The following is a 25025-nucleotide window of genomic DNA, read 5'->3' on the forward strand; positions in this document are numbered from 1 at the left end:
CCAATAATGCTTCTAATTATATAAGCCTCATAGGATTTAGAAAAGCATGATTAGAGAGACAAGAATCTTTGATGAGAGGACTTGATCGTTTTAATAGCTCCACATAGGATACTATTCTCACTAAGATAAATCCCACGCAATGTATAAATTTGGAACTTAACATGGAGTTAACTCCTACCCAAACATGAATCACAAAAAGCTAAACCACAAGCTAGACATGCTTCACAAAATACTTGACCAAGAGCTAGAACAAAAAACTCACATAGAGAGTGTTGCCATGTAACATGGCTCTGATACCATGTTAGAAATAGACCCAAAATCTACAAGTATTCTATAAGCATGTTAAGCAACATGATAACTCAAGAAGTCACAAGATATAGTCCACAAAGAACTAGGCACATAGCCCTTTTATTCAAGTGCTAATACAAGAGTTATACAATGGTCATATGGAACCAATTGTGACCTCCCAATTTATAGGGGGAACGTGAAGAAGGTGCCTACTTGAATGACATCATCCATGATGTCTTGTGCCTCTTGAGAGCATCTAAGGCCACCTCCACGACCTCTTCAAATAGGGTGCCCACTTGACCCATGCCATGTGACACCCTTGCCACCTAGACTCCTATTTCTGACTAGCTTATGTAGTCCCTTTTACTCCTTCCGCACCCACCACAAAGGTTAAAGATAAACCTAAAGCTAAACCATTACTTCCAATACTTACACACACTGTTCTATAACATTATATGGTCAAAAGAACTCAAGCAAATTAAATGCATTAAGTGTGCTAAAGTAGCAAACAAAAAGAGGGAAAGCAATAAGCCATTCCTAGTAGGTAATAGTGCTCCGCACTCTAACCCTAGGCTAGAATGAGTGTATAATTTCATTGGAAACTTACATGCTACATGCGTGTTGAGCCAAGCTCCAAGCATAGCTTCCTTTGGGGTAGCTCCTCACTCACCATGGTCTCTTCATTGCACTCAATGGTCCATTATCTCACTGAAGCTCGTTCACACAAAATCTACTTTGTGCCCAGATGGTAGAGTGTATCTTTGCTTTCTAAGCTGTATCCCACAAAAATACTCCTTATCATCTAGCTTATTGCATTGTTGCTTAGGCACAAAGACCATAAGAAAGATAACCAAAAACACACAAATGATCCACATAGAACTTCCTACCATCCCAAGCCTCATAAGGGGTAATTGTCTGCAAGGTCTTGATGGGGCATCTGTTTAGCATATAAGTGGCACACATAACTACCTACAACTAAAAAACATGAGGTAAATCATGGCCTTTAACCATGCAACATGCCATCTCCATTCTTCCTTAGCCACACCATTTTGATGAAGTGTATCAGGCACTGTGTATTGATGTTTTATGCCTCTTTTAGCCATATATACATTAAATTCCTTTAACATATACCCCCCCTCAATCTGTACGAGAAGGGTTCCAACTTTGCATGAAGACACATTTTCAGCTCTAGAAATAAAGTGTTTAAAGCATGTAAAAACCTCTAACTTTGCCTTCAATGCATACACCTAGGTGTGCTTGGAGTAGTCATCAATAAAAGTCACAAAGTAGAGAAATCCCCTGATCGATGATGTCCTCATGGGACCACATACATCACTATGTATAAGCTATAATTTGTGGATAGTCCTAATAACTGATCCATCTTTCAGGAATGATGCTTGTTATATCTTGACCAAAATGTACCCCTCACATACATGTTTGACCAAAATGATGCTTGTTATATCTTGACCAAAATGTACCCCTCACATACATGTTTGATGTGCGGCCTTAAGCTTTGGCAACTCTGACACGATCTCTTATGGCACAACAAACTATGAAAATTCAAGTGACCAAAGTGGGCATGCCATAACTTCGCATCGCTCGTAGCACATGTGATAGTAATTGAACAAGCATTAATGCCCATGGCTTAGAGTACCAAATACCACAGTGATGTCTCCATTACATCAAGTGATGAAAATAAATCACACTCAGAAGTAATGTGCTTGTTAGCACCAGTTTCAAAGTATCAAACATACTAATTTGTCACACCATCATGAACAGAAGGATCTTAACTATAGTGCACAAATCATCCTGTGCATAGTTCGCTAACTCCTCCTTTTCAGCACTTGGTGCTAATGTATAAGCCATGCCTCTCTTTCTTCTTTTACTTCTCCAACCTTTTTTTGCATTCATTCATGTAATGGCCTGGCTTTTGACAGTAGATGCATTTGTCTTTCTTCTTAGGTTTATCACCTCCTTCTCGACATCCTTTCAAGAGGACTGGGCTGATTTTGCCTTTGGCTTATAATCGCCCTAAGAAAGGCATTGCCTTTACTTTTTTGACTGACTAGCACAACAAAATGCCTGATCTCCCACACAAACTAGTTCAATTTTGCTCAGATTTCTCTTCTTGCAAGAGAACTGCAGCCAAATCTCGTCCAAAGCAAGGGCATAGGGGTCACCCTTCATCATCATGAGCCAAAGTGTAGATGCAAAAACTTGGTATGAATCTGGTGGAGGTGTGAGAACAGTAAATACCAAAGAACTGTCTGGATAAGCCTCATTTATACATGCCCAGTAAGATCTTTAATCCTTGTGAGAGGAACTCATCCCCAAATTCATATACGTGGGCGCTTAGTTACTTGCATAAGTAGGCCACTTGTGTCTCATATATGCACCTAGTAAAGTGCAACAACAACGTATCCCAAACATGCTTTACAGTTTTACATGAGCGAATATAAGGAATAATGATCCTTTTCACTAAAAGTGCCACTAATGCTTGTGCTTGTGCATCCCTGCCACCCAACCTGGCTTATTCTGTTGTGGGAGGTGCAGAGGCAAGTGCCGCATTTACATTATAACTTGTATCACCAACTAAAGTACATGTACTATGCTATTATGCTGGTGAGATAGGGCATGTCTCAATGCCAATAACAACATTCTAAAGCCCTTTGGTGACCAATACATGGCACATCATAATGAAAAGCATTCCACATATATCATTGCCTACCTACAAATAACTGATCTCTGAGAATGCAAATATCCCAACTTCCTAAAGGTACTATCAATGCCCACTGAATGCAATCGAAATGGCTTGCCAGTAGTAGGTAGTGTATCGAGATGACAATGGAAACGTGCAAAGTTTATGAGAAATTGCAGAGTGTAGAGTATTGAAATGATACTTAGCAAGAATGCATAAATCGATGATAATGTTGAAGCTATTGAACATGAACTCAAAGATACGATGTCAAAGATGATGACTACCCTATCTGCACAACATCAAATGTTGGTAGTGTTGTGTAGAAACCCCAAAATCAAACAAAAATAGTTCGAACTAACACTCCTCCTAGATGCTTGCAGAAACCATACAACATGCGAACGAGCCCTGAAACGCGTAAGATATTTGGTTTTGTAGTTAATAAAACACTTTATAGTATAAAAAGGGGCCCAGCCCATTATCAGCCTACATCCACATATCACTGCCATATAAATGCTACATCCGATGCACGTTCCACTTTCCCAGCATTAGATTCTCGAGTTCTTATGAAGCCACACAGAACATCACAAAGACACGTAGGTTGATTCATGAAGGCCACCTTGCCTCAGTAGACAGTTTCTCACGGGAAATCCACAACTCTCAGGGTTGCCTCCCAGTTTCTCACTAGCTTTTAGTTCTATGTTGGTCCACAGCCTTGTGGGTCACATGACTAAGTTCATGGCACGATAGAAAGAGCAAACTAACATGGCACTGTAAGCACTTCTCATTGCCCAAGTTGATTGTGCCCAACTGCAGACACAGAGGAACGTTGTCATTGCACTCAATGACCAGCTATGCAGGTATAAGCTCCCTAAGGCCGACTCCAGAATCCGTCATTTAGAGTGAGAGTTAGACCTTATGCACATATAGGTTCAACGGCGCAAAGCGACCATGGTATTGAATTTGTCTTTCTTGCTCTGTTGTGATTGATGCTTGCTCTGTTGTGATTGATGCTTGCTTGTATGCTTTCTCCTCTTGGTTGCATGTTCGATTGAGGATTGTGTGGTGTGCGTGGTGGTGTGATGATGCTAGTTCTCTTCTCCCTCTCTACCCCTCTCTTCTCCCCCATGTTGTCACTCACACCAAGGCATTAAGGTAGAGGTTAAGCTTTCCATAGCTCTCTCTGTCTCTTTGCTCCCCACCCATTTGCAAAACTTCCCTTGTAGTGCTAACGGGGAAGGCAAGGTTGAGGAGCCTAGCTCTCCACAAGAGAGGGTGTGCTCTCTCTGTCTCTTTGCTCCCCACCCATTTGCAAAGCTTCCCTTGTATTGCTAACGGGGAAGGCAAGGTTAAGGAGCCTAGCTCTCCAAGAGAGGGTGTGCTCTACTAATAGTGGCTAGAGGTGCAAGCCGATAAGACCCTTACATTCTTCCTTTCTAATCTCTATCGTGCAAGGCTCAAGTGTTCTCACATTGGTGGGGTGAACAAAGAGTATCCCATGCTTATTTAAGATTCGTAATGGGATTACCAAGTCAAGCATCACTTACATTTTCTTTAATGATCTGCAAGGTTTTCTTACTTTGAATCCCAAGTGGCTTGTTGTATAGGCCCATGTGTTTGAATCCCAGGTGGCTTGTTGTATAGGAAGTCTAGTGTCTTTGGCTTAAACAATTGCAACCCTATGCCAAATACCATGTTTAGGTCTAACGAGTAAGGATGATCTCACACAAACAAGTTAAAAACATGAATATTGAACATTGAATCAATTGTAAAGCTAATAGAATGATTAAAGCGCACTAGTGCTATAGATTGCATATGATGAACTGCAACGTTTGCTATAAGACATCACAATATGCTATGGGAGAATCCTAAGAATAAAGAAATCTAACTAACCCAGTATAATGAGTTATAATGTTTACTATAAGAAATCACCATATGCTAAGGAGAATCCTAAGGTTAAAGAACTCTAATCAACCCAACATTGTAACAATATATGCACAGTTGTTACATTCTGCTTAAATGCTTTGATGATTATGACTGTAACTGAATTGTTCTTAATTTTCTACAATTTAGGTGCCTCTAAACTGTTACCATATTATAGTAGTGATGTGTGTGAACACACTTAGGACCGCCGGGGCACTTTTTCCCTCACTAGGAGGTTTTTTCCCCCGTGCATTGTATATACGCCCATGATCTTCTAGGGCTTGTAATCTTTTTCATTTTTGGCACTCATAATACACTACTGTGTTGTGCTCAAGCTTCCTCATCTTCTTGAAGTTGTGTGTGCATTCCTGCAACCCTAATTCCAACAATTGGTATCAGAGCAGGCTTCCTCCTCCCGGGCAGCATCACCGGCACCTGCCGCTTCATCTCCTCCGATTGCAACGAGGTTTCACGAGCGTCTGCAGGTTAGTATATGCCGTGGGAGAGCCCGTAGGGCTCGGTTTTTTCAGAATTTTGATCTGGAGTCATTTCGCCCTCCATTTTTTGCATTCCAAGTACTGCGCAGGCAAAATCGTCCTGCTGTGCAGATTTTCTGTCAAGATTAAAATCTGCAGGACAGGTGCCCATTCGTCTGTTTTGGGCTGTGCTACATAGCACAGGTCGATTTTATACAGGTTTACCTCTTACAGACAGCATTTACATCTAGTAGTACAGTCATTGGCCATGGCTGACAACAATGATGTATTCCGCATGTTGGCTGCTGAGGATAAGTTGGATGGCACCAACTATCCATTATGGGCATATATGATGCGACATGTATTGGTAGCAAAGGGGTTATGGAACATTGTGCAGGGTATTGATGCACGTCCTATTGTGGCTGGGAATGCTGCAAACACATCAGAAACAGGTACTGTTGATGATGGTGCAGGCACAAGTGCTGTAGCAGCTGTTCGGGAACCACCACTTTCAGCAGAGCAGATTCGTTGGGATGGTAGAGATGCGCAGGCTCATGCCTTGATTGCGCTGTCTGTCAAACGTACCATTATCCCACATATTCGCTCCTGCAGGACTTCTAAGGATGCTTGGGATGTACTTGCCACATTGTATCAGGCAAGAAATGAGGCTCGTGTTGCTTATCTCCGAAAACAGTTGGAGAATGAGCATATGAACGAAGGTGATTCTATGGATAGCTTTTTGACAAAGATCAAGGATTTCAAAGAGCAGCTCATTTCTGCAGATGAAATCCTGTCAGACAGTTCACTTGTGCAGACTGTTTTGAATGGTCTACCAGATTCTTATCAGGGTTTTGCTTCCACTCTTCGCTTGATGATGAAAGGCAATCCCAATGCCTTATCATTTGAGGAGTTAGTTTCTGTTTTGCTGCAAGAAGACCAGTCAAGGCAAAACAGGAATAGTATGCGTGTCGCAGATCAAGCTTTCGGTGCTAGTCAGAGAAGCGGGATAGGTAAAGCTGGCTTTTCTTCTAGTAAGCAGAAATCTGCAAATGCTGCGCAACCAAAGAAGGAAGACAAAGATGAGAAGAAGGGTGACAAACAGAAGACATTTTGCAAGTACTGTAAGGGAAATGATCATGTCATCAAAGCGTGTCCTAAGCTGGCGGCGAAAGAGGCTAAGAAGAAAGAGGCTGGTATGGCTGTTGCAGATGCCTCTCCTTCTAACAATGAATCTGCTAATGTTGTGCTAGATACAGAATGGGCATTCAATGCGCAGTGCAGTTATGACCCATCTTTGCATGACACATGTATGTCTGTAGTAGATTCAGATGTATGGTACTTTGACAGTGGTGCCACTAAGCATATCACCTCGCAGCGCAGTTTATTCACTTTCCTTGAGTCTGCTCCCACAGGGAATACTGTCACTTGTGCCAATAACTCCTCTTATCCCGTTAAAGGAGTTGGAAAGATTGTGCTGAATGTTGCAAATGGCAACACCTTTACACTTTTTGATGCATTGTATGTGCCAGGGATCAAAAAGAATCTGCTGTCAGTCTCCGCATTTGCCAAAACAGGTTTGGTTATAAAATTTGTGGATGACAGATGTACTGTTCATGATCTCTCTTGTGGTGACATCATTGTAGCATCTGGTTCACTATGTCGAGGGCTGTATAAGCTCAATATGGATGGCAAATGTGTAGAGGATTCAGCATGTGCTATTATGGATACGCAGGCTATTTCAAATGCAAAACTGTGGCATGCACGTTTTGGTCATCTGAATTTTGCAAGTTTGCTGCGCCTGCAGAAATCTGAAATGGTGTCTTCTTTGCCTAAGCTTGAGGCACCTGTCAAGCATGTTTGTGAGGGCTGCATATTGGGTAAAATGCAGCGTGCTTCCTTTCCCAAAGATGGATCAGTGAGAGCTGAACGCAGATTGCAGCTTGTTCACAGTGATGTTTGTGGTCCCATGCAAACTCCATCATTTGGAAACTACCTTTACTTCGTGACTTTCATTGATGATTTTACCAGGCATGCATGGGTATATCCTTTGAAGGCAAAGTCCGAAGTGTTTTTGTGCTTCAAACAGTTTTTGGTTATGGCTGAAAATGTGTCAGAAAGTAAGATGGGCACCCTCCGTTCAGATCGAGGGGGGGAGTATATGTCTTCAGAATTTAATGCATTTCTGGCTGAGCGTGGGATAAAACACCAATGTACAGTGCCGTATACACCACAGCAAAATGGTGTGGCTGAGAGAAAAAACAGGTCTCTCATGGAAATGGCAAGATGTATGGTTAAGAGTCAAAGTCTACCACATGGTTTTTGGCTTGAGGCTGTCATGTGTGCCACTTATGTACTAAACAGGTGTCCCACCAAAGCATTACAGGTTGTCACTCCATATGAGGCTTGGCATGGCCGCAAGCCATCTGTTGGCCATTTACGTGTTTTTGGTTGCCTGGCATATGCATTAGTGCCTGTGCAACATCGCAGAAAATTGGATGACAAAGCTGTCAAATGTATTTTTGTTGGATATAGTGCTGAGAGCAAAGGCTATCGTTTGTATCATCCACAGACAAAGCGCATTTTGGTTAGCCGTGATGTTGTATTTGTGGAAGATGCAGTTCAGCCCTTGGTTTCATGTACTAAGGAGACAGATATTAGCTCACGTGATGTCTATGATACATTGTTGCCTCTTTTCAGTGGTGCACAGTCAAGTGCAATACCTCATGAGGCAGTTTTTCAGCCTATGCAGGTTTTAAATGATGGCACAGATCAGCCTATATCTGATGCAGATGTGCATGATGCACTTGAGGATGAGAGACAAGAGATTGAGGGCTCTAGGAACATGCCTAGATGGCTGGTGCAGACTTTGCGTGACAGCAAGTTGGATGCCCCTTTGTCTAGTCGCACTCGTTCTGGCTCTCATGGTGCCTCTTATGCGTCAGATTGTTATGCATTGGCTGTTTCTAGTATGTGCGATGAAAGTGAGCCTGTTTCATTTGATGAGGCACAAAGTTCAGAAAATTGGATGGCTGCTATGCAAGCAGAATATGATGCTATTATGAAGAATGGTACATGGTCTTTATGTGACTTGCCCCCTGGCAAGAAGGCCATTGGCACTAAGTGGGTATACAAATTGAAGCGTAAGCCTGATGGCACAGTGGATCGCCATAAGGCTAGGCTTGTTGCAAAAGGTTATGCTCAAGAGAAGGGCATTGATTTTGATGAGACTTTTGCTCCCACATGTCGTATGACCACTGTTCGTAGCATCTGTGCATTAGCAGCTCATAATGGTTGGAATGTACATCAGCTGGACATAAAGACTGCGTTCTTAAATGGAGATTTGCATGAGGAGGTGTATGTATCGCAGCCTCGTGGTTTTGTTCAAAGAGGGCAGGAAAACAAAGTGTGCAGGTTAAAAAAGGCTTTATATGGTTTAAAGCAAGCTCCACGAGCTTGGTATGAAAAAATACATGCATATTTGACTGCACATGGGTTTCAGAATAGTCCAACAGAAAGCACTTTGTATGCTAAACGTGTGGATGGTGTACATCTAATCATTGCTCTCTATGTCGATGACATGCTGCTCACAGGACCAAATGAGAGTCATATTGCTGATTTTAAGGCTGATTTGAATGCCTCTTTTGAGATGTCAGATTTGGGGCATTTGCATCATTATTTGGGGATACAATTTAAGCAGTGTGATGGAGGTATTGCTTTGTGTCAGACAAAGTATATTGAAACATTGTTGCGGAGATTTGGCCTTGAAGACTGCAAGCCTATTGCTACTCCAATGGAGACAGGTTTGAAGTTGAGTCTTCACGATGCTGGAGATCACTTTGATGTCACACTCTATCAGACAGCTGTTGGTTGCCTCATTTATGTATGCATTACGAGGCCAGACATTCAGTTTGCAGTCTCACAGGTGAGCAGATTTATGCATAGCCCAGGCATTAAGCATTGGCAGGCAGTGAAGCGTATCTTTCGCTATTTGAGTGGTACTCGGCATCTTGGGTTGTTTTATCCCAAGGGGGGATCATTGCCGCCAGATTTACATGCTTTTTCAGATTCTGACTGGGCTGGTTGTTATGACACACGCGTGTCCACGAGTGGTTTTTGCTTCATGCTTGGAAGCTCATGCATATCATGGTTGAGCAAGAAGCAGCCTACTGTGGCCACTTCTAGTTGTGAAGCTGAGTACAGGGCAGCTTTCACAGCTACGGTTGAGTGTGTGTGGCTCAGACGCCTTATGGCTGATTTGGGTGTTGGGCAGCCATCTGCCACCACCATCTTCACTGACAGTCAGAGCGCATTGGCAGTTGCGCGGAACCCAGTGTTCCATGCTCGTACGAAGCACATTGAGGTGCACTACCATTATGTCAGGGAGAGACTCTCTGCAGGAGAGATCAGTTTGGCTTATGTGCCAACACAGGATAACCTTGCAGACCTTTTCACAAAGGCTCTGCCTCGTGAGAAGTTCGAAGCTTTTCGCAAAGCTTTGGGCTTACTCCCTTTTGTGGATTCGTCCACATAGCTAGGCACTTCCCTATACATGAGTGCTAGCTCTTGTTCACCGCATCACTCCAAGGGGGATTTGTTACCATATTATAGTAGTGATGTGTGTGAACACACTTAGGACCGCCGGGGCACTTTTTCCCTCACTAGGAGGTTTTTTCCCCCGTGCATTGTATATACGCCCATGATCTTCTAGGGCTTGTAATCTTTTTCATTTTTGGCACTCATAATACACTACTGTGTTGTGCTCAAGCTTCCTCATCTTCTTGAAGTTGTGTGTGCATTCCTGCAACCCTAATTCCAACATAAACCACACCATAACTTCAACTTTTTAATGAATTAAAAAGATCCCCACATTCTGCTTAAATGCTTTGATGATTATGACTGTAACTAAATTGTTCTTAATTTTCTACAATTTAGGTGCCTCTAAACCACACCATAACTTCAACTTTTTTAATGAATTAAAAAGATCCCCACATTAATAATCTTCATAAGTTTCTCCATAAATGTCTCTAAAACACCCAAAAAAACTATATCTTAAGAGGTGGATAGTATCATGCTTGGAAACCTTGAAATCAATTCTGCAAGATAGTATCATGCTTGGAAACCTTGAAATCAATTCTGCAAGATAGAAATGCAAATATCTTGCATTCTAGTCTTAATCTTAAAAATCTAAATGGTGAGAAGGTAGAACACATTGTAATTAACATTTCAAATATCTTGCATTCTAGAGTTGATCTTGAAAATCTTAATGGTGAGAAGGTATACACATTGTAATCAACATTTCATATTTATATCACTATCAAAATCTGTGTAAAGGAGTCCACCCCTTCTTATTTTCACATTTTTGCTTCACAAATAATTAAACTCTTGTAAATTTTCACACTCAGCCCAGAACTTCTTAAAGCACACAACCACTCCTCACCATCTAGAACATCATGTCAGGCATCAATGACCCCTTGGGCTCCCCAAAGAGCTCCTTATAGGATTCTCCTTATAAAAGGGCTCCCAAGATTAGGGAATTGAAGGTTTACAAGGCCGGGCCTTTAGAGGAGTACTAAAAACACTAACATTGGGCCCAAATGTGCTGTCTCATAGCTGCAAGGACACAATGCTCATTCCCATGTAAAGAATGGCAAAGAGGTAAAATTCAAGGTCTTATACCATACAAGGAACTCCCACATTGGATTAACAATAGCCTTGTGGGACTAGCACAACTACCAACATAAGGTCTGGATGTGAGCATGGTTCCATTAGCTCCTTAAAGCAATACATGACTCATCAAAGGACCCAAATGGGTTGTGAGTTGACAAATGGAAGTGACAAAATGGATAGAGTTATGTGGGAGTCTCTTATGGCAAAAAAACTTGTGATGCTAGCACGAGTATTTTCCCTAATCACACAGGCACTCGATGGAGTAACATGTATAACAATTACAAATTGGGCACATTGGGTAGGGTGAATCACATTGAAAATTATAGTTGGGCAAAACATTTTCATGAGAAGCTCTTAGACATTTGCTCCAATCCACATGCTAAAAGCTCAGACCAAAGTATTAGAACATACAGTTGGAGGATGAATTTGTCGACGTTAAAATTGTCAAACCAAGAGGTACGTCAGGCGCAAGAGAGGAAGTCCACACTACCCTACCTTCAAGCACTTTTACTCTCAACTGTAGAAAGAGGTCCACGTAAGGCAGAGCAAAGCTCGAGACGCAAAAGGTTGTTTGGCTACTCCATGGATGCTCATCAGGACAGTCAAAATGGTGTTTGTTGACATGGTCGCGAGTCGCGTGGGTGAGAAATTAGAGAGTGCTTTAGTGCAGTGAGTGGGCCAAGTGTGTACACATGATGGGAATGTTTTGAAATAATCATTTTAATTGAAGTGCCCGTTTGAAAGCGTGTATCGCGCGTTCTACCATGGGAGACAGGGCCGACAGAAAATCTCACATTTCTAACTTTCTACCGTGGGAGAAAGTGCCGACAGAAAATCTCATCTTCATCATTTCACTAGAAAGCATGAATTAATTACAATTCTCGCTTATCGAAATTCCTATGAAACAAGCCCCCCTCCCTCTCTCTCTCTCTCTTTCTCTCTCGGCTCCAATCCTCTTCTTTTCTTGCTCTTCTTGCCTTTGAATCCGAGCTTTCCATCATCTGCATTTTGCCTTCTGCGGTTTTTCAGCAGTGCGAAGCCATTTCCGCGTGCACAGGTATGTGTACATATGTTATGTCTTGTTTTCTTCGCCTTCTTCCGATCACTGCAGAGCTTGGCACACCGCCATTTGCTTTCCTTGTTTTTGAGAATGCTGCATCTGTTCTGAGGTCAGGTCAACGGTAGAGTTAGGATTAGGGTTAGAATAGGTTAGGGCTATGGTTACATGGGCTTAGGGTTAGAGCTACAACGATCCGATTGAGGTTATTTAACTAAAGCTAGTGTTGGGGTTAAGACGATCCAACTAGGGTTAGACTTTGTACTGATCTTGTTATTCCGCGTTGGCCATGCCTTTTCTCAACGTTTGCAGCCGAAATTACAAGGGCTAACACGCCTTTCGGAGCCATGGAAAGGTCTGCAGAGAAGCTATCGGATGGAGGGGAACTGCCGGAAGAGTTGCCGGTGAATGGGGTGCTTGAAGCTGCTGCAGAAGGAGGGTCCTCTCCACAAAACAGCTCAACAAGGCAGCCTTTCACCAGCCTGAGTCAAGTTGATGCAGACCTCGCCTTAGCTCGGGCACTTCAGCAGCAGGTAGATTTTTTGAAGCCTTCGAATCACTTCAAATGTTTTTTCAATGCCTGTGGATTTCATCTTAATGGCTTTCTATGCATGGACTATGCACTGCAATCATGGAGCATACTTTTTTGTCCCGAGAAAAGATCCCCCAAGTAGTTTAAAAATAAAAATAGGTGTTTGCTCGTGGGTGGACTACAATTCTCCAAGGAGGTAGAATGTAGTAAACAGAAGGGGGCTACCTCCATGGCTGGATGCTCTCGGAGGGAGACTACATTTGTGGGGGATGAAGGATATTCACAATAGAGGGCCGCAAGGGCCAGGTGACGCTGCCGTCTAGGAAGTGGTCTGAGCCCCAAATGCGGAAAGAAGCCGGCCGATGTTGCTGCATACTCTCCCAAGCACCCTTAGGTGCTCCAAACTCCCCCAAAGGGTGTGGAAAGGTTCGTCCAGATGCAGCTGATCGACCCCAGTGGTGGGGGCTGCCTGTGTCCTTCCAGAGTTGCCAAATTGGTGGGTGCTTGTATCCTTGCTTGTGTCCTCAATGGCTTCAAAGCATTGCGCTTGCTAGATATGCTAGGTTGCGATGTTGTTGACAAGCTCCAACCGTGTGGGTCTTGTGGATTGAGGGTTCCATTGGAGGTGGTGTGACGGGGATGGCGTAGATTCAAAAGTGGAACAGATAAAGTGGAAGGTTTCTACCTAAGAGGACTCGCCTCACTTTTGCGGCCTATGTGACATGTCGCGTAAGTTGAATTTTGTAGAGAGGAATTACTCGGCCTATGATTGGAAACTCCTTGTATTGGAAACATTTCCTATATGGACACGATTTTGAGGTTCGTATTGATTAGCAAACTTTGCGCTGGCTTTAGATGATGCTAAGTGCGCAAAGGAGTGACTAGCTAGTAGCAACACCGCTCGAGCCAGATCTTCCAACAATTTGGTGGCATGATCGAGTATCTTCCAGGCAAGACCAACCCCGTGGGCCGATGCATCGAGCAAGAAAGAAATTGTTTCCTACATCCGATCGACATGGATAGAGCTCGTACTACAGGACTAAATGAAATGAAGCATAAGTATACGGATTTTGATGAATTTGGTAATCAATGGGAATAGACATTGGAGGCCATAGGACCATGCCATTTCTTGATACGAGATGTTTGGCTTTTCTACAAATGTTGCCTTTGTGTCTTAAAGCAGTTTAGGCAATTGTTCTCCATAACGCCAACGACGCCATTACTACTAAGTTGAACTTTTCCAGTACATTCCTCCACCCACTGATGGACGGCTAGATAGAGATTTACAATCAATAGGCATTATGTGTTGAAGTGTTATGTCCATGACTGGCAATGTAAGTGGGGATAATTTTTACCTTTTGGCTCACGGTGCTTTGAATGCCTAAGCTATTGGAAGGACTCCATATAAGGCAACGTTTGGAAGACGGTTTTACTCATTGACTAAAACATCGTCCTGGTGTCCGACACTAATAGAGTGACGGAGAATTACTAGGAGATTTTGGAGTTTGTGAAGCACAGGTTGGCTAAAGCACAGGAGGCCTATTCTTGGCAAGCCAACAAGGACAAAAAGGGATGTGAAATTTTCAGAAGGGGATTGGGTATATCTTAGGATTATGAAACAAAGGCTGAAATATGTGGGCAAGCGATGCCCAAAGTTGTCATTTTAGAGTTTCAAACCTTTTCCCATTGTGAAGAAGATCAATGAGGTGTCCGTGAAGTTGAAGCTACCTTCCAGTTGGACGATGCATGATGTGTTTCATGTCACTTGGTTGTAGCACTATGTCGGACCTCCCTTCATTCTGTTCGGGATCTCATTGGCAAACGTGACTATCTCTCTAGATGATATCCTTATCTTCTCAGGGAGTGCAGAGCAGCATGAGCTAGATGTGGGAAAAATTTTATAACTCCTGCAAGACAATGAGTTGTTTATCAATGCCAAGAAGAGTGAGTTTGGAGTATTGGAAATACATTATCTGGGATACATTATTAGCTCATCAAGTATTACCTTGGACCTTGAAAGGTACAAGCCATACTCAGTTGGGATATTTCCAAAACAGCCTAGGGAATCCGCTCATTTGTGGGTCTTTGTCAAGCCTATATCACACATATGGACAAGTTTTCTGACCTTGTTGCACCTCTCACCAACTCGTGCAAGGGTGTGAAGACTCGTCGCCAAAAAGTGTCCGTCATGAGAAAGACTTTAGAGGCATTCCAACCAATGAATAAAGTTGCCTCTGGGTCACCAGTCTTAAAGTTGGTATCATGGGATGATCCTTTTCGAGGTGATTACCGATGCCAGCAACCTAGCCTTTGGAGCTATTCTTCAACAAGGTGATAGGCTAGCGGCTTCTGCAAGTTGAACACCGCGGAAAAGAATTATTCGGTATATGACAAAGAGCCTTTGGGGGAAGTGATAGTTCTTAAACATTGGAAACATTTCCTTTACGGGAGAGATTTCATAGTTAAGACAGATCACCAAGCACTTTAATGGTTGCAAACCATGCCTAGTGCCCAATGGAGTGATAGGCAGTCGAGATGGAGTCAATTGTTCCAACAATTTGGGGGAATGATTAAATACGTTCATGGTAAGAATAACCCCGTTGGCGATGCTCTCAATCGTAAAGGCACAATTCAAACATTGCAAGAGTCAACTGCATTGGAAATTCAAGGGAAAGACTTGGAAAGCATGAAGGCACAGTATCCGGATTTGGAAGAATTCGGGACTCAGTATCAGCCGGTCCTTAGTTCAGAACCAGGCCACTACAGTATACAAGACGGCTAGTTGTTTTTCAAGAACCATCTATCTGGACTCAAAGAAAAGTGCCAAGTTCTTCTTCATGATATCAGCCCATGATTCTCTTGTTGGGGTCATAGAGGTATCAACAGTACCTTGGAGGAGTTAGAGAGGTCATTCTATTGGCCCAATGTCACATGCGGAAGCTGGGGAAGTCTTCTTTCAACCCTAAACACCATCCTGGAACAACTTGATGCAAAACGCAACCAAGAGAGAAGGAGAGAAGAGAGAGAGAGAGAGAGAGCTGAGTTTTAGTATGTTCATATGGTACAAAAAGGTACATTCTTGGCTAGCCCTTGGTTTCCCCTCAAAAGGTGGTACTTCACCTAGACTAAGCCTATTCTATGACTCAGCCCATGGAGGATTGAATGTGCTAACAATGAGCAAGCCCTTTTATAGGTCAAGAATCCCCTTGTGGACTGGCTGACTTGCTGTTGGCCAAGTCCTAGACAAAATATCATATTAGTATTGTAGTCGACAGAGTCATATCCCCTTCATGAGCTGGCCGACAGCCTAACAGCCTCCTGTGTCCTCCACAAGGTCTTCCTGCCCGTACTAGCAGCAAAATCTGGTCCTAATCTTGTTCTTTATCTATTGCCCTTCAAGGATCAGCCTTGGGACTAGTATGTACATGTGCATGCACATGACATCCCCCTCTACTAAACTTTACGACGGCATTCCAACTTTTGTTCTTGGATGATTGTCATCATCCCATTGTCTGTTCCTGGAGTCCCAAACCTGTCATTCTTTCCTTCTTGGCAACCTTTTCATTGAAAACCCTGCCCAGTCTCGAAATCCACTCCGAATCTGCCGAAGATCCTTGCATCTGTTCCATCTTGTCCCCTAGCCCTTCATGCCCCGTCCCTAAACACATTCTCTGGTCTTGAGTATTGAGTTTGCCACTCCCGCTCCACCCCTTGGAGGATCATCCACCCGACTCACAGGACTGCCATTCCCCTTGAACACCACCAGCCAACCTCCTGGGAACCTCTTCCATGTCTTGGGTTCCTTTCCTTGGACTGTGCAATTGAATCAGTGTTTAGCCTTGCAGGCCTGATGCTCTGATACCAATGTAACATGCCGAACCTCTAGGAGTCTACTTTCAGCCCTAAACACCATCTTGGAACAACAATGCAAGCAGGCATAGGACAGGTGGTTGGATGGTTATGAAGTTTGTGATAGGTATGTTGGTCCACTTCAACACAGAGATGAGTCCCATGTGAAGGATGGCCATGCTCTCTTTGTATCAGAAGGCCAGCAAGTTGAGGGTGAGGAACTCTCTGGTTTACAGGAAGTTATTGATATGCTGAGGAGGCTGGACGTTCAGGAGGATGAGGAGACCTTAAGAATCTTAACTAAACTTTAGAGGCATCTAAGTATTAAGGTGGTATTGGGTATAGGTAGGTAGCAAAGAGAGAGCATTAACAATGGGGCAAGTAGAGCAAGTTTAGGAATCATTGGAGGTGAAAAGTAAGCTGAATGGGTGGAGTAGGTGGTGCAAGAAGGACCGTGCATATGTCAAAGCCTTCAGTTTTAAGACGGTTTGTATGTCTTTAAGGACTCAAGTTAGTGCCTCAGAGTCATCCTGGTTTTTTCATTCACATACTGCAGGTTTGTGCTTGTTTGAAGGGTCCATGTGTCAAAGCCTTAATTTAAGAGGTGTTTGGATGATCACAAAACTTTTAAATGTTTGGATAGGTGCCTCAAAACTGTCCTGGTTTTTGCTTCCAGCTGCAAGTTTAATGAGTATATACTATAGCCTGACTTTGGTTAGCTGCCCATCAGCTGGGCTGGATAGAAGACCAAACAGGGCCTTGCATGTGATCCAAACAACAAACTGTTTTATATGCCATGATTATGCTAACAGTCATGACATAAAAATTGGTAATCAGTCATGACATGGTGCCTTGGAGGAAGATATCATATTAGCTATAGTGGTTCCATATACTTGGGGCACTGTTTGGGTGCCCATGGGATGTCTCATTTGAAGCTGCCTAGGATCGTATTGGGGCCCTTAAAGTTTAAACTGCAGTAAGGATGTGCCTCTATGTGTCTTCCTGACATCTCTGTCAAGCTGCTCCTGTATTTTTATAATCCATGTTGGGTCTTTACACACATAAAAATAGGGAGATCTCACCTGCTCATCCTTCATGGGCAGAGAATCTCCCCCGTCCAACCCCTGCCTGCCCAATGGGCGGGGATCTGTGTAAAGACCCCTACTCATACTCTGTCCCTCTCCAGCCTGACATGTTAGAAGCCCTATCAGATTTCAATCAAATCTCTATTTATTATCCTGGGGCGTCTAGAAGCACAAATAAGGCCTTCTGCATTATTGCTAGCTAGCTGTGGGATACTGAGCTCCTGGGGCTTTAGAAGATGGTAAGCATCACAAGAGATTCATTTGGATGTGTTGTCTTTGCAATCACTGTTTTTCAGTACTCAAAATTTTCCACGTCTGACATCATGGGATGCATGCATGAATTTTGATTCATGGGTGAGTTTGTTTTCTTGACAGGAACATGCATACTTGCTTCTCCATATTGGTAATGAAGGGAGTGAATATGATACATCTGGCAGTGGCAGCTTTGACTATGAGTATGTTAATGAGGAAGATGAGGAAGAGGATGTGTCTGAGTTGCCTTCAGTGCAACCACCACTTGAGCTTGGTCTCTCGCTTGCAAGCCACCCGGAGGATGAAGATGAACAGGAGGAGGAGGAGGAAGAGGCGGTTGATGGGTCCCTTTATGAAAATGATGAGGCCTTCGCTAGAGCTTTACAAGAGGCTGAGCACCATGACGCAACCGCTTACATGATGGGCATCATTGGTGTCGACGGATGTATGTGCAATTCTCACTCACTTTGAAAATATTAGGTTGATATAGACTGTGTGTGAGATTTTGGTAGCAGCTAGGTCAATTCCTATTGCTTTGACTGTAATTTTGTTCATGTTTATTTGCGCACGTGCGCACACACACACAGAGACTAATATGCGTGCGCACATGCGCATGAAGGCACATACATATATGTCAAGTACATTACATACATTAGACACATCAATCACATACATTACATACATTTTGTGCGCATGCGCACGCCTAGATACGTATGTACGTACGTGCATACATACATACATATATCCCTTGCATGTATGTTTGTATGACCTTTTCCAGCATGTACAACCTCTCTCTCTTTGTCTTTTTTAAAAAGGGGAAAAGATAAAAAAATATACTAAAATGATAATAAGGACAACCTGGCAAGTCCGATAGAGAACAGAGTGCCTATATCAAAAGGATATACAAAACGCTAACAACAAGTGCCAACTTGAAAAGTCCTGACATATCTAAAAGGTAAAGGCTGCATATGATTAAGGGATCCCTTGGACGAGGTCATGTCCCATGGCACCACCTGCCATGACATGATCTATATATCCTTCAGCTGGTTCTGGAACTGTTCTGGAGTGACAGCAATCTGGGTGGCCTGGTAGATGTGGCCATCACAAAGAGACTGGGGTTGTGTTAGGGTCTTCTTCATGTCCTTTTTATTGGACTTTTGCGCTGTAGTCTCTTCCCAAGTTTGTATCTCCTTCATCTGCAAGTTGCAACCCATTGCAAAAGCAAAATTTGGATTAATGTCCTTGTTTGATTTTTTTTTGCTATTCCTAGCAATCCAAATTGCCCATTTGTCATAGTATTTCAGACCTTGATACATTAGGACATTCCATGAGGATCGTCAAGCAGTATTTTCTTCCACTGGAGCATAACCATGAACTGGTTTCATTAATGCATGCATGAGATCACACTGCCTTATTTTTGGGGCATCAGATTGATATCGATTTGCCCCAAATACATGCAATGCATTCCAATCCGCTGTGGACAGTTCGTATTACTTGATGCAATGTGAACCAAACGAGGCAACTTTTCTTTTCTAGAATGATTGAGATCCAGATCGTTCTGAATTTGTCATACCATTGATCAGGAGCCAGCTGAATTTCCAGTTAGAGTTGCATTCTGAATGTTTGCATGGTTTTCCGGTTGCAGCTCCAGGATAGCCAGAATCTTGGCTTGGTATATCCATTTATAATTATGGATGGGAAAGCCATTTCAGTGAGTCCAGGAGGTCTTGACTGATCCAAAAGGCAATCCTTTCTACCTGAAGGGTTCTGTTTCTTCAGTTGATATTGCACATTCTTTGTAGTTCAAGCCAAGGGATCTATCTGTTATGTTGGGATTCCCAGAGGTTGTCCCATGTACTAAAGCCTTTCCTATTGAGGAGATAGGCTTGTTTCAGGAGATCCATGGGTAGATTTAGATTGCAAATCCCAGAGAATCAAATGGAGTCTTGCAAAATCCTACATTTTTGAGGGGTTGTGCCTTTCCTGCATGTCAGATGTTTCAATTGAAACCAACCAATGCATTACTACCTTGAGGGGGACTGGGTGTGTCACTGTGTTGCATGTGGAAGCTTGGAGACGAATCAGCAACTTGATCAGAGCATAATTTAGCTTTCATAAACTTGACAATTTGCACATGAACCCATGAAAGAGAGAGAGACAGTAGAGAGTACACTGTATTGGGGCTCCGATAGAAGGGCCCCCCACTGTGAAGGTGTATTTGTTTGTATTGCTAAATGTGTATGTGACTGACTGTTGGCTACAAATCAGCACCAAGAACACTGATGTGGGCGCATGCAGAGCATTGTAGAGAGGGGCTGTCCTGGCCACCTGTCTGCTGTACTGCCAGGCAGCACCTGGTACTTGGGTTTGTCTTCCTGAAGACCTCTATGTGCTGTGTTTCTGCAAACGCTGCTGGTCGCTCTGTTTTCAGACCACCTTTCCTTGCATTTTCGCCTGTGGGCTGCCTGGGACATGGACTCTATGCGGGTATTGCAAAGACTTCAGATGCTGAGAAATGGGGCTGGAGCACCCTTATATAGGGGCTATGGGGCTGGAAGAGCTGGCCGACCAACATGTAGGCTTGGACTTGAAAAGAGGACATCTTCACATGTGCGGCCTACAAGGACTGGGCGCTGTCCTTGGCCTCCTGCTTATTGAATGCGGGGTTTATGGTGCATCTCCACTTGTGAGCCTCCTTGAGGGGACATCGGAGTAGTGCATACGTATAGTGTTATATTTATGGGCGTGTGAACAATCTCTTAATCAAGTGTACGGTTAGTGTGAATACACTTTAGTGCACTCACTTTGAGGCTAGTCCAGTGCCTATATAAAGGACCCTCATGTTACAATATTGACAAGTGCAATCAAGGTGAAGCAAGTTCCCTTGTGCTCTCTCTCTCTCTCTCTCTCTCTCTCTCTCTCTCTCTCTCGTGTAGGCGCGTGTTCATGCAATCAAGTGTTTATCTCTCCTCCTCTCTCTCATAACTACGCATTTTGCTAACATGGTATCAGAGCTTTGGCTTTGAGCTACTCTTTAACGTGAAGAATCGACTTCTATTCATCTTATGCTGCTGCAAATGCACGTGGAGCTGTGCATGTACAGTCCTACTGCTAATTCACACGAGCTCCGGGAGTAGACACTACCAAGCTTGGGGGTGATCCAGACAGATGGAGAAAGAAAGAAAGATTTTATTAACGTCTTCTTAAGGCCAAAAAATGGCCTATGAGACAAAACCTGTGTACATCATCATCATGTCTTCTCAATGGACATCAAGTGGATACAAAAACTAACAAAGTACAAAGTACTCTGTATTGTGGTGATAAATCACATACAGGGCTCTGGTTAACTACTGTGGGTTGGTTGGGAGGGAGGGGGTAAATACATCCAATAAAGCATCTAGCTCCAACCGATGCCTATGACTGGGTGTAGGATGTCATACATCGGGTTAAGGGTAAGATATCTCCCAATCTGTGCTAGACCAATTTGGGGTGTGTCCGAGCTGTGGAGGATGTCCCACAACTGAGTGGCTGGAAGAAGGTAGTGATTCGTGAAACCGGCCTTTGATAGAAACCAGAGTGCGGTAGAATAGCAGTCACCCGTCCACTTGTAGTCTAGATGTGAACAAAACAGATTGGAGCTAGAGTGCCCAAATCTGAAAACAAAGCGACACCTGTTGGCCCCAAAGCTTGGCGCCCCTTGCGGTATTTCTTTATTTAATTGAAATAATATGAATTGCTGAGTCCAACAAAAATCAGCCAAGAGATTACACCTGTATGTCCAATCTGACGGCCCACAAATCCTTCTTAGCACAGAGGATCTATGCACACAGATCTGTGTCTCCAAATAACACACTGTGCCTCCCTCTGATCAGCCAAGATCATTAAGCAGGGCAGCCATGAGCATACATCTGGCATAACTCAAGTGCATGATACATCATCTCAGCTCATACATACATATGCAGTCCAAACTCTATCTCAACCCTTGTCAATCTGCCATACCCCTCCTCTCACAAGGGGCCAGATAACTCATATCTGCAATAGACATCAAGCAGTAGAAAGAGAGATAGATGAACAGAAACGGAGCTTACCAAATTCAGCTCGTGAAACAGCACTGGAGGAAGCAACGGTACCAATCTGTACTTGCAGGCACTTGTTTCCACAATCCTGCCTCACACATGTGCACGTACTTGCCTGTACCTTCCTCCTTGTGTTCACCTCTATGCTGACTTTGAATGTACAGATGTGAAAAACAGCCACGTACCCGTCTGTACTTCCTTGGGATACGTGCCAGGAGTTGTACTTGCACACGCAGCCTGCTGTCCTGATACTGGTCGCCTGCGCCCACTGCAACAGAGGAGGCGCCTGCACCTGTACTTGCTGTTGTACAGCAGACACCAACTGTACTTGACTGTACGGCCACCTGCCAGCAGTCGTACAGGTGTCAGAACCTGCCGTAGAGCTCCTGTACTTTCCCTGAAGGACTGCGCCGACTGCACCTAGTGAAGAATCTGTAAGCAGATTACAGCAGCAACACTGTACTTGCAGTCGTACAGTGCTGTACGGACTGCACACGTGGGAAGTACGACTGAATATGCAGAAGAAAACAGCAGCAGCACACAGATACAGCAGCCGCAGCCCCCTTCAGCAGTCGACTTCAGTTTTCTCCACTTTTCCACGCATGTACTCCCACTTTTGACTCCCAAAAGGGAAGAGAGAGAGAGAGAGGAGAGAGAAACACTCCAAAAGTGGAGTGGCCCTCCTCCCCAAAATAATCCCTAGGGCCCCAAACTTTTAAAAGTTCCCTAGGGCCACTAAGGCCTAGGGGCAACTTTTATAAACATTACATGTTTAATGTTCTAGTTCCCCCCTTCACACCTAGGGATGTCCACACATCTTAAACTCTGTCTGGGCACCCCCCATGTGAATCATAAAATATTCTGACTCTGCAACCACCATGCCCACACTCGTGCTGTTCCATTTTCACAGGGCCATGACATACCCCCCTCTTGAAAAATGGCAAACGTCCTCGATTGCATTCTGGCGATGCATCAAAATATCCAAAGTGAAATATACAATATGACAAGATCAGCGTCCCAATCTCTCTAAGCCATACACATGTATCAACATTCACTGCAAACCAATGGCATAGTAGTAGTCCAAGTTGTATACCACTGTGAACCATACATATCCACAAAAATCTCATGTGACTAGTATACATATATCATAGAAGTCCCATAAACAGATGTACTGTCAGCCTCAGTACCTTCGGGTGAGATAAAAACTGCACCAAGCGACCTCTAGATGTCATCTGAGCCTGTTTGTATCAAGGGAGTGGAGGTGCTACCCCCCTCTTGAGCATCAGGTAATGCTCCAGACCCATGCTCTGCTGAACCTGAATGAGCCACAATAAGAGTCGGCTCTAACTCAAAGGCATCGAGATAAAGCTGCAAAACCTGAGGTGAATCTGTTAAGTCACCTTCCTGTCAGAATACGCAGCGGAGATGATGACCAAATCTGGGAACACAAGAGCAAAAGCAAAAACGCAGGCAGAAAAACAGCACAAGAGAGAGAGGAATGATATAACTCTGCTCTGATATACACAAGAAGATCCCGAGGAATGATACAAATAAGGCATGGGGGCTGAGGACCTATATATACTTCCCTGGAAGGGCAGTCGGCCAGCACTAAAGTGCCCACGACTGAAGAAAAGAGGTCCACGACTGCATAAATGCAGTCGGCCAGCTATCTGGTGCCCACGATTGATCAAAACCTGTCGGCCAGCAGCAAGAGTGCCCACGACTGATAAACACCCAGTTGGCCAGCACTGTACTGCCCTTGGCACCCTCTGGCAGCCCTCCCAAGCCTCAGAAAAAATGGGAAAAATAGGGGAAAAATACGGAGAGTGGGGAAAAATGGGAAAACACCTCATAAGGGAGGGCACACCCACAACAAAGGCCCTGGTGTATAAATCTAGACAGGAGATGACTTCTAACACCCCCTCTCAGCTCCTGGCTGTGTAACCAACCACTGGGAGCTGGGGTGCCGCTTGAGCAAATCCTGAGAGCGACTTCGTGAAGAGGTCCACCGTACTGTCCTCCGTCGAACAGAACTCCAGCAAGATGTCATCAGCAACGATCTGTTCACGAACAAAGTGCCTCTGGATGACCATGGGTTCCTCCAATGGAAGCCCAAACCTGCAATGTAACCTCCTCCTGCTCCGTAAAACTGCTCCTGGGCCATAAGTAGATCTCCTCGTGTCCGGATCTCCTCCCCAAACCGAGTCACTCCAACCGCGGAGTCGGACTCCATCCAACAATCTCCCTCCTATGTACAAGAGTCCATGATCCTTCGCATGTCGCAGAAACCACAGGAAACGCAATCCTGCCTCACAAAGAGACATCTGCAACCAAGAGCTCAACTGCCTCATCAGGAAGCTCTCGTCCAATCCGGTGTCCATCAACCAGATCAATGAACCATACAGCTTCTGAGTCACAGAGACATCACACTGCTCACAAGGATCAACACCTGTTACGGTGCACAAGCAAGTCCTGGAAACCTGATGAAACTTGTCAACCATCCCCTCTGAATCCGGAACCACAAAGCCTGGAGACACCACCTCCTTTTGCAAGTAATCACCTGTCACCTGCCTGGCTTTCTGAAAGGTCCCCGTGGAAAGAACATCCTTAATTACTGGAAGTTCTATGTCCCGAACACGACGAGACATCAAAGCATAAGTGACCTGTTCAGCTTCCTCTGACTCACGAACACAAGAACTACCAACATCAGTACTGGAAAGTTCCTGCCAACTGCTGCCATCTACTGGCAAGCTAGCCACCACCTGGTCTCGGAAAGCCCGCACCTGCAGCGTATCCACACCTGAGTAGCTATTACCAGACTGCCACTCATCACAATCCTGAGGACCTGGGAGAGAGAGTGATGAAAGCATGTAGACTCCATTCTCCACTCCACCTTCCCAAACCACTTGGCCTGTTGCTTTGTCCCGGAGAGCAACAAAATGCTCATCAAACTCCACCCGTACGCCAGTCTTGCAAACCTGATGCACTGACAACAGATGAAAACCAAGTGCCGGAACATACAACACCTGGGAGGAATGCTTCCCCCCTCTGCCATCGGGAACTATCTCCATCCTGCCCTCACTGTGAACTGGGATAGTGGACGTATCCCCAGTAAGAATATGACC

At 44.1% G+C, this 25025-nt stretch overlaps 1 protein-coding gene across 1 annotated transcript in view; it reads left to right on the forward strand.

Annotated features, from left to right (window-relative positions):
* Positions 1-11924: 11924 nt before the first annotated feature.
* Positions 11925-25025, forward strand: part of LOC147609821 (E3 ubiquitin ligase BIG BROTHER-related-like) — a 53436-nt gene continuing 40335 nt past the window's right edge. The window contains exons 1-3 of the mRNA XM_086786717.1: positions 11925-12106; positions 12419-12639; positions 17948-18269. Coding sequence (XP_086642843.1) covers positions 12454-12639; positions 17948-18269 — 508 coding nt within the window. The 5' untranslated portion in view covers positions 11925-12106; positions 12419-12453. The remainder of the gene's footprint in view (positions 12107-12418; positions 12640-17947; positions 18270-25025) is intronic.

The sequence above is a fragment of the Cibotium barometz genome, chromosome 50 (genome assembly GCF_041138505.1).
Source record: "Cibotium barometz isolate CiBa-2024 chromosome 50, ASM4113850v1, whole genome shotgun sequence".
NCBI classification, from domain to species: Eukaryota; Viridiplantae; Streptophyta; class Polypodiopsida; order Cyatheales; family Cibotiaceae; genus Cibotium; species Cibotium barometz.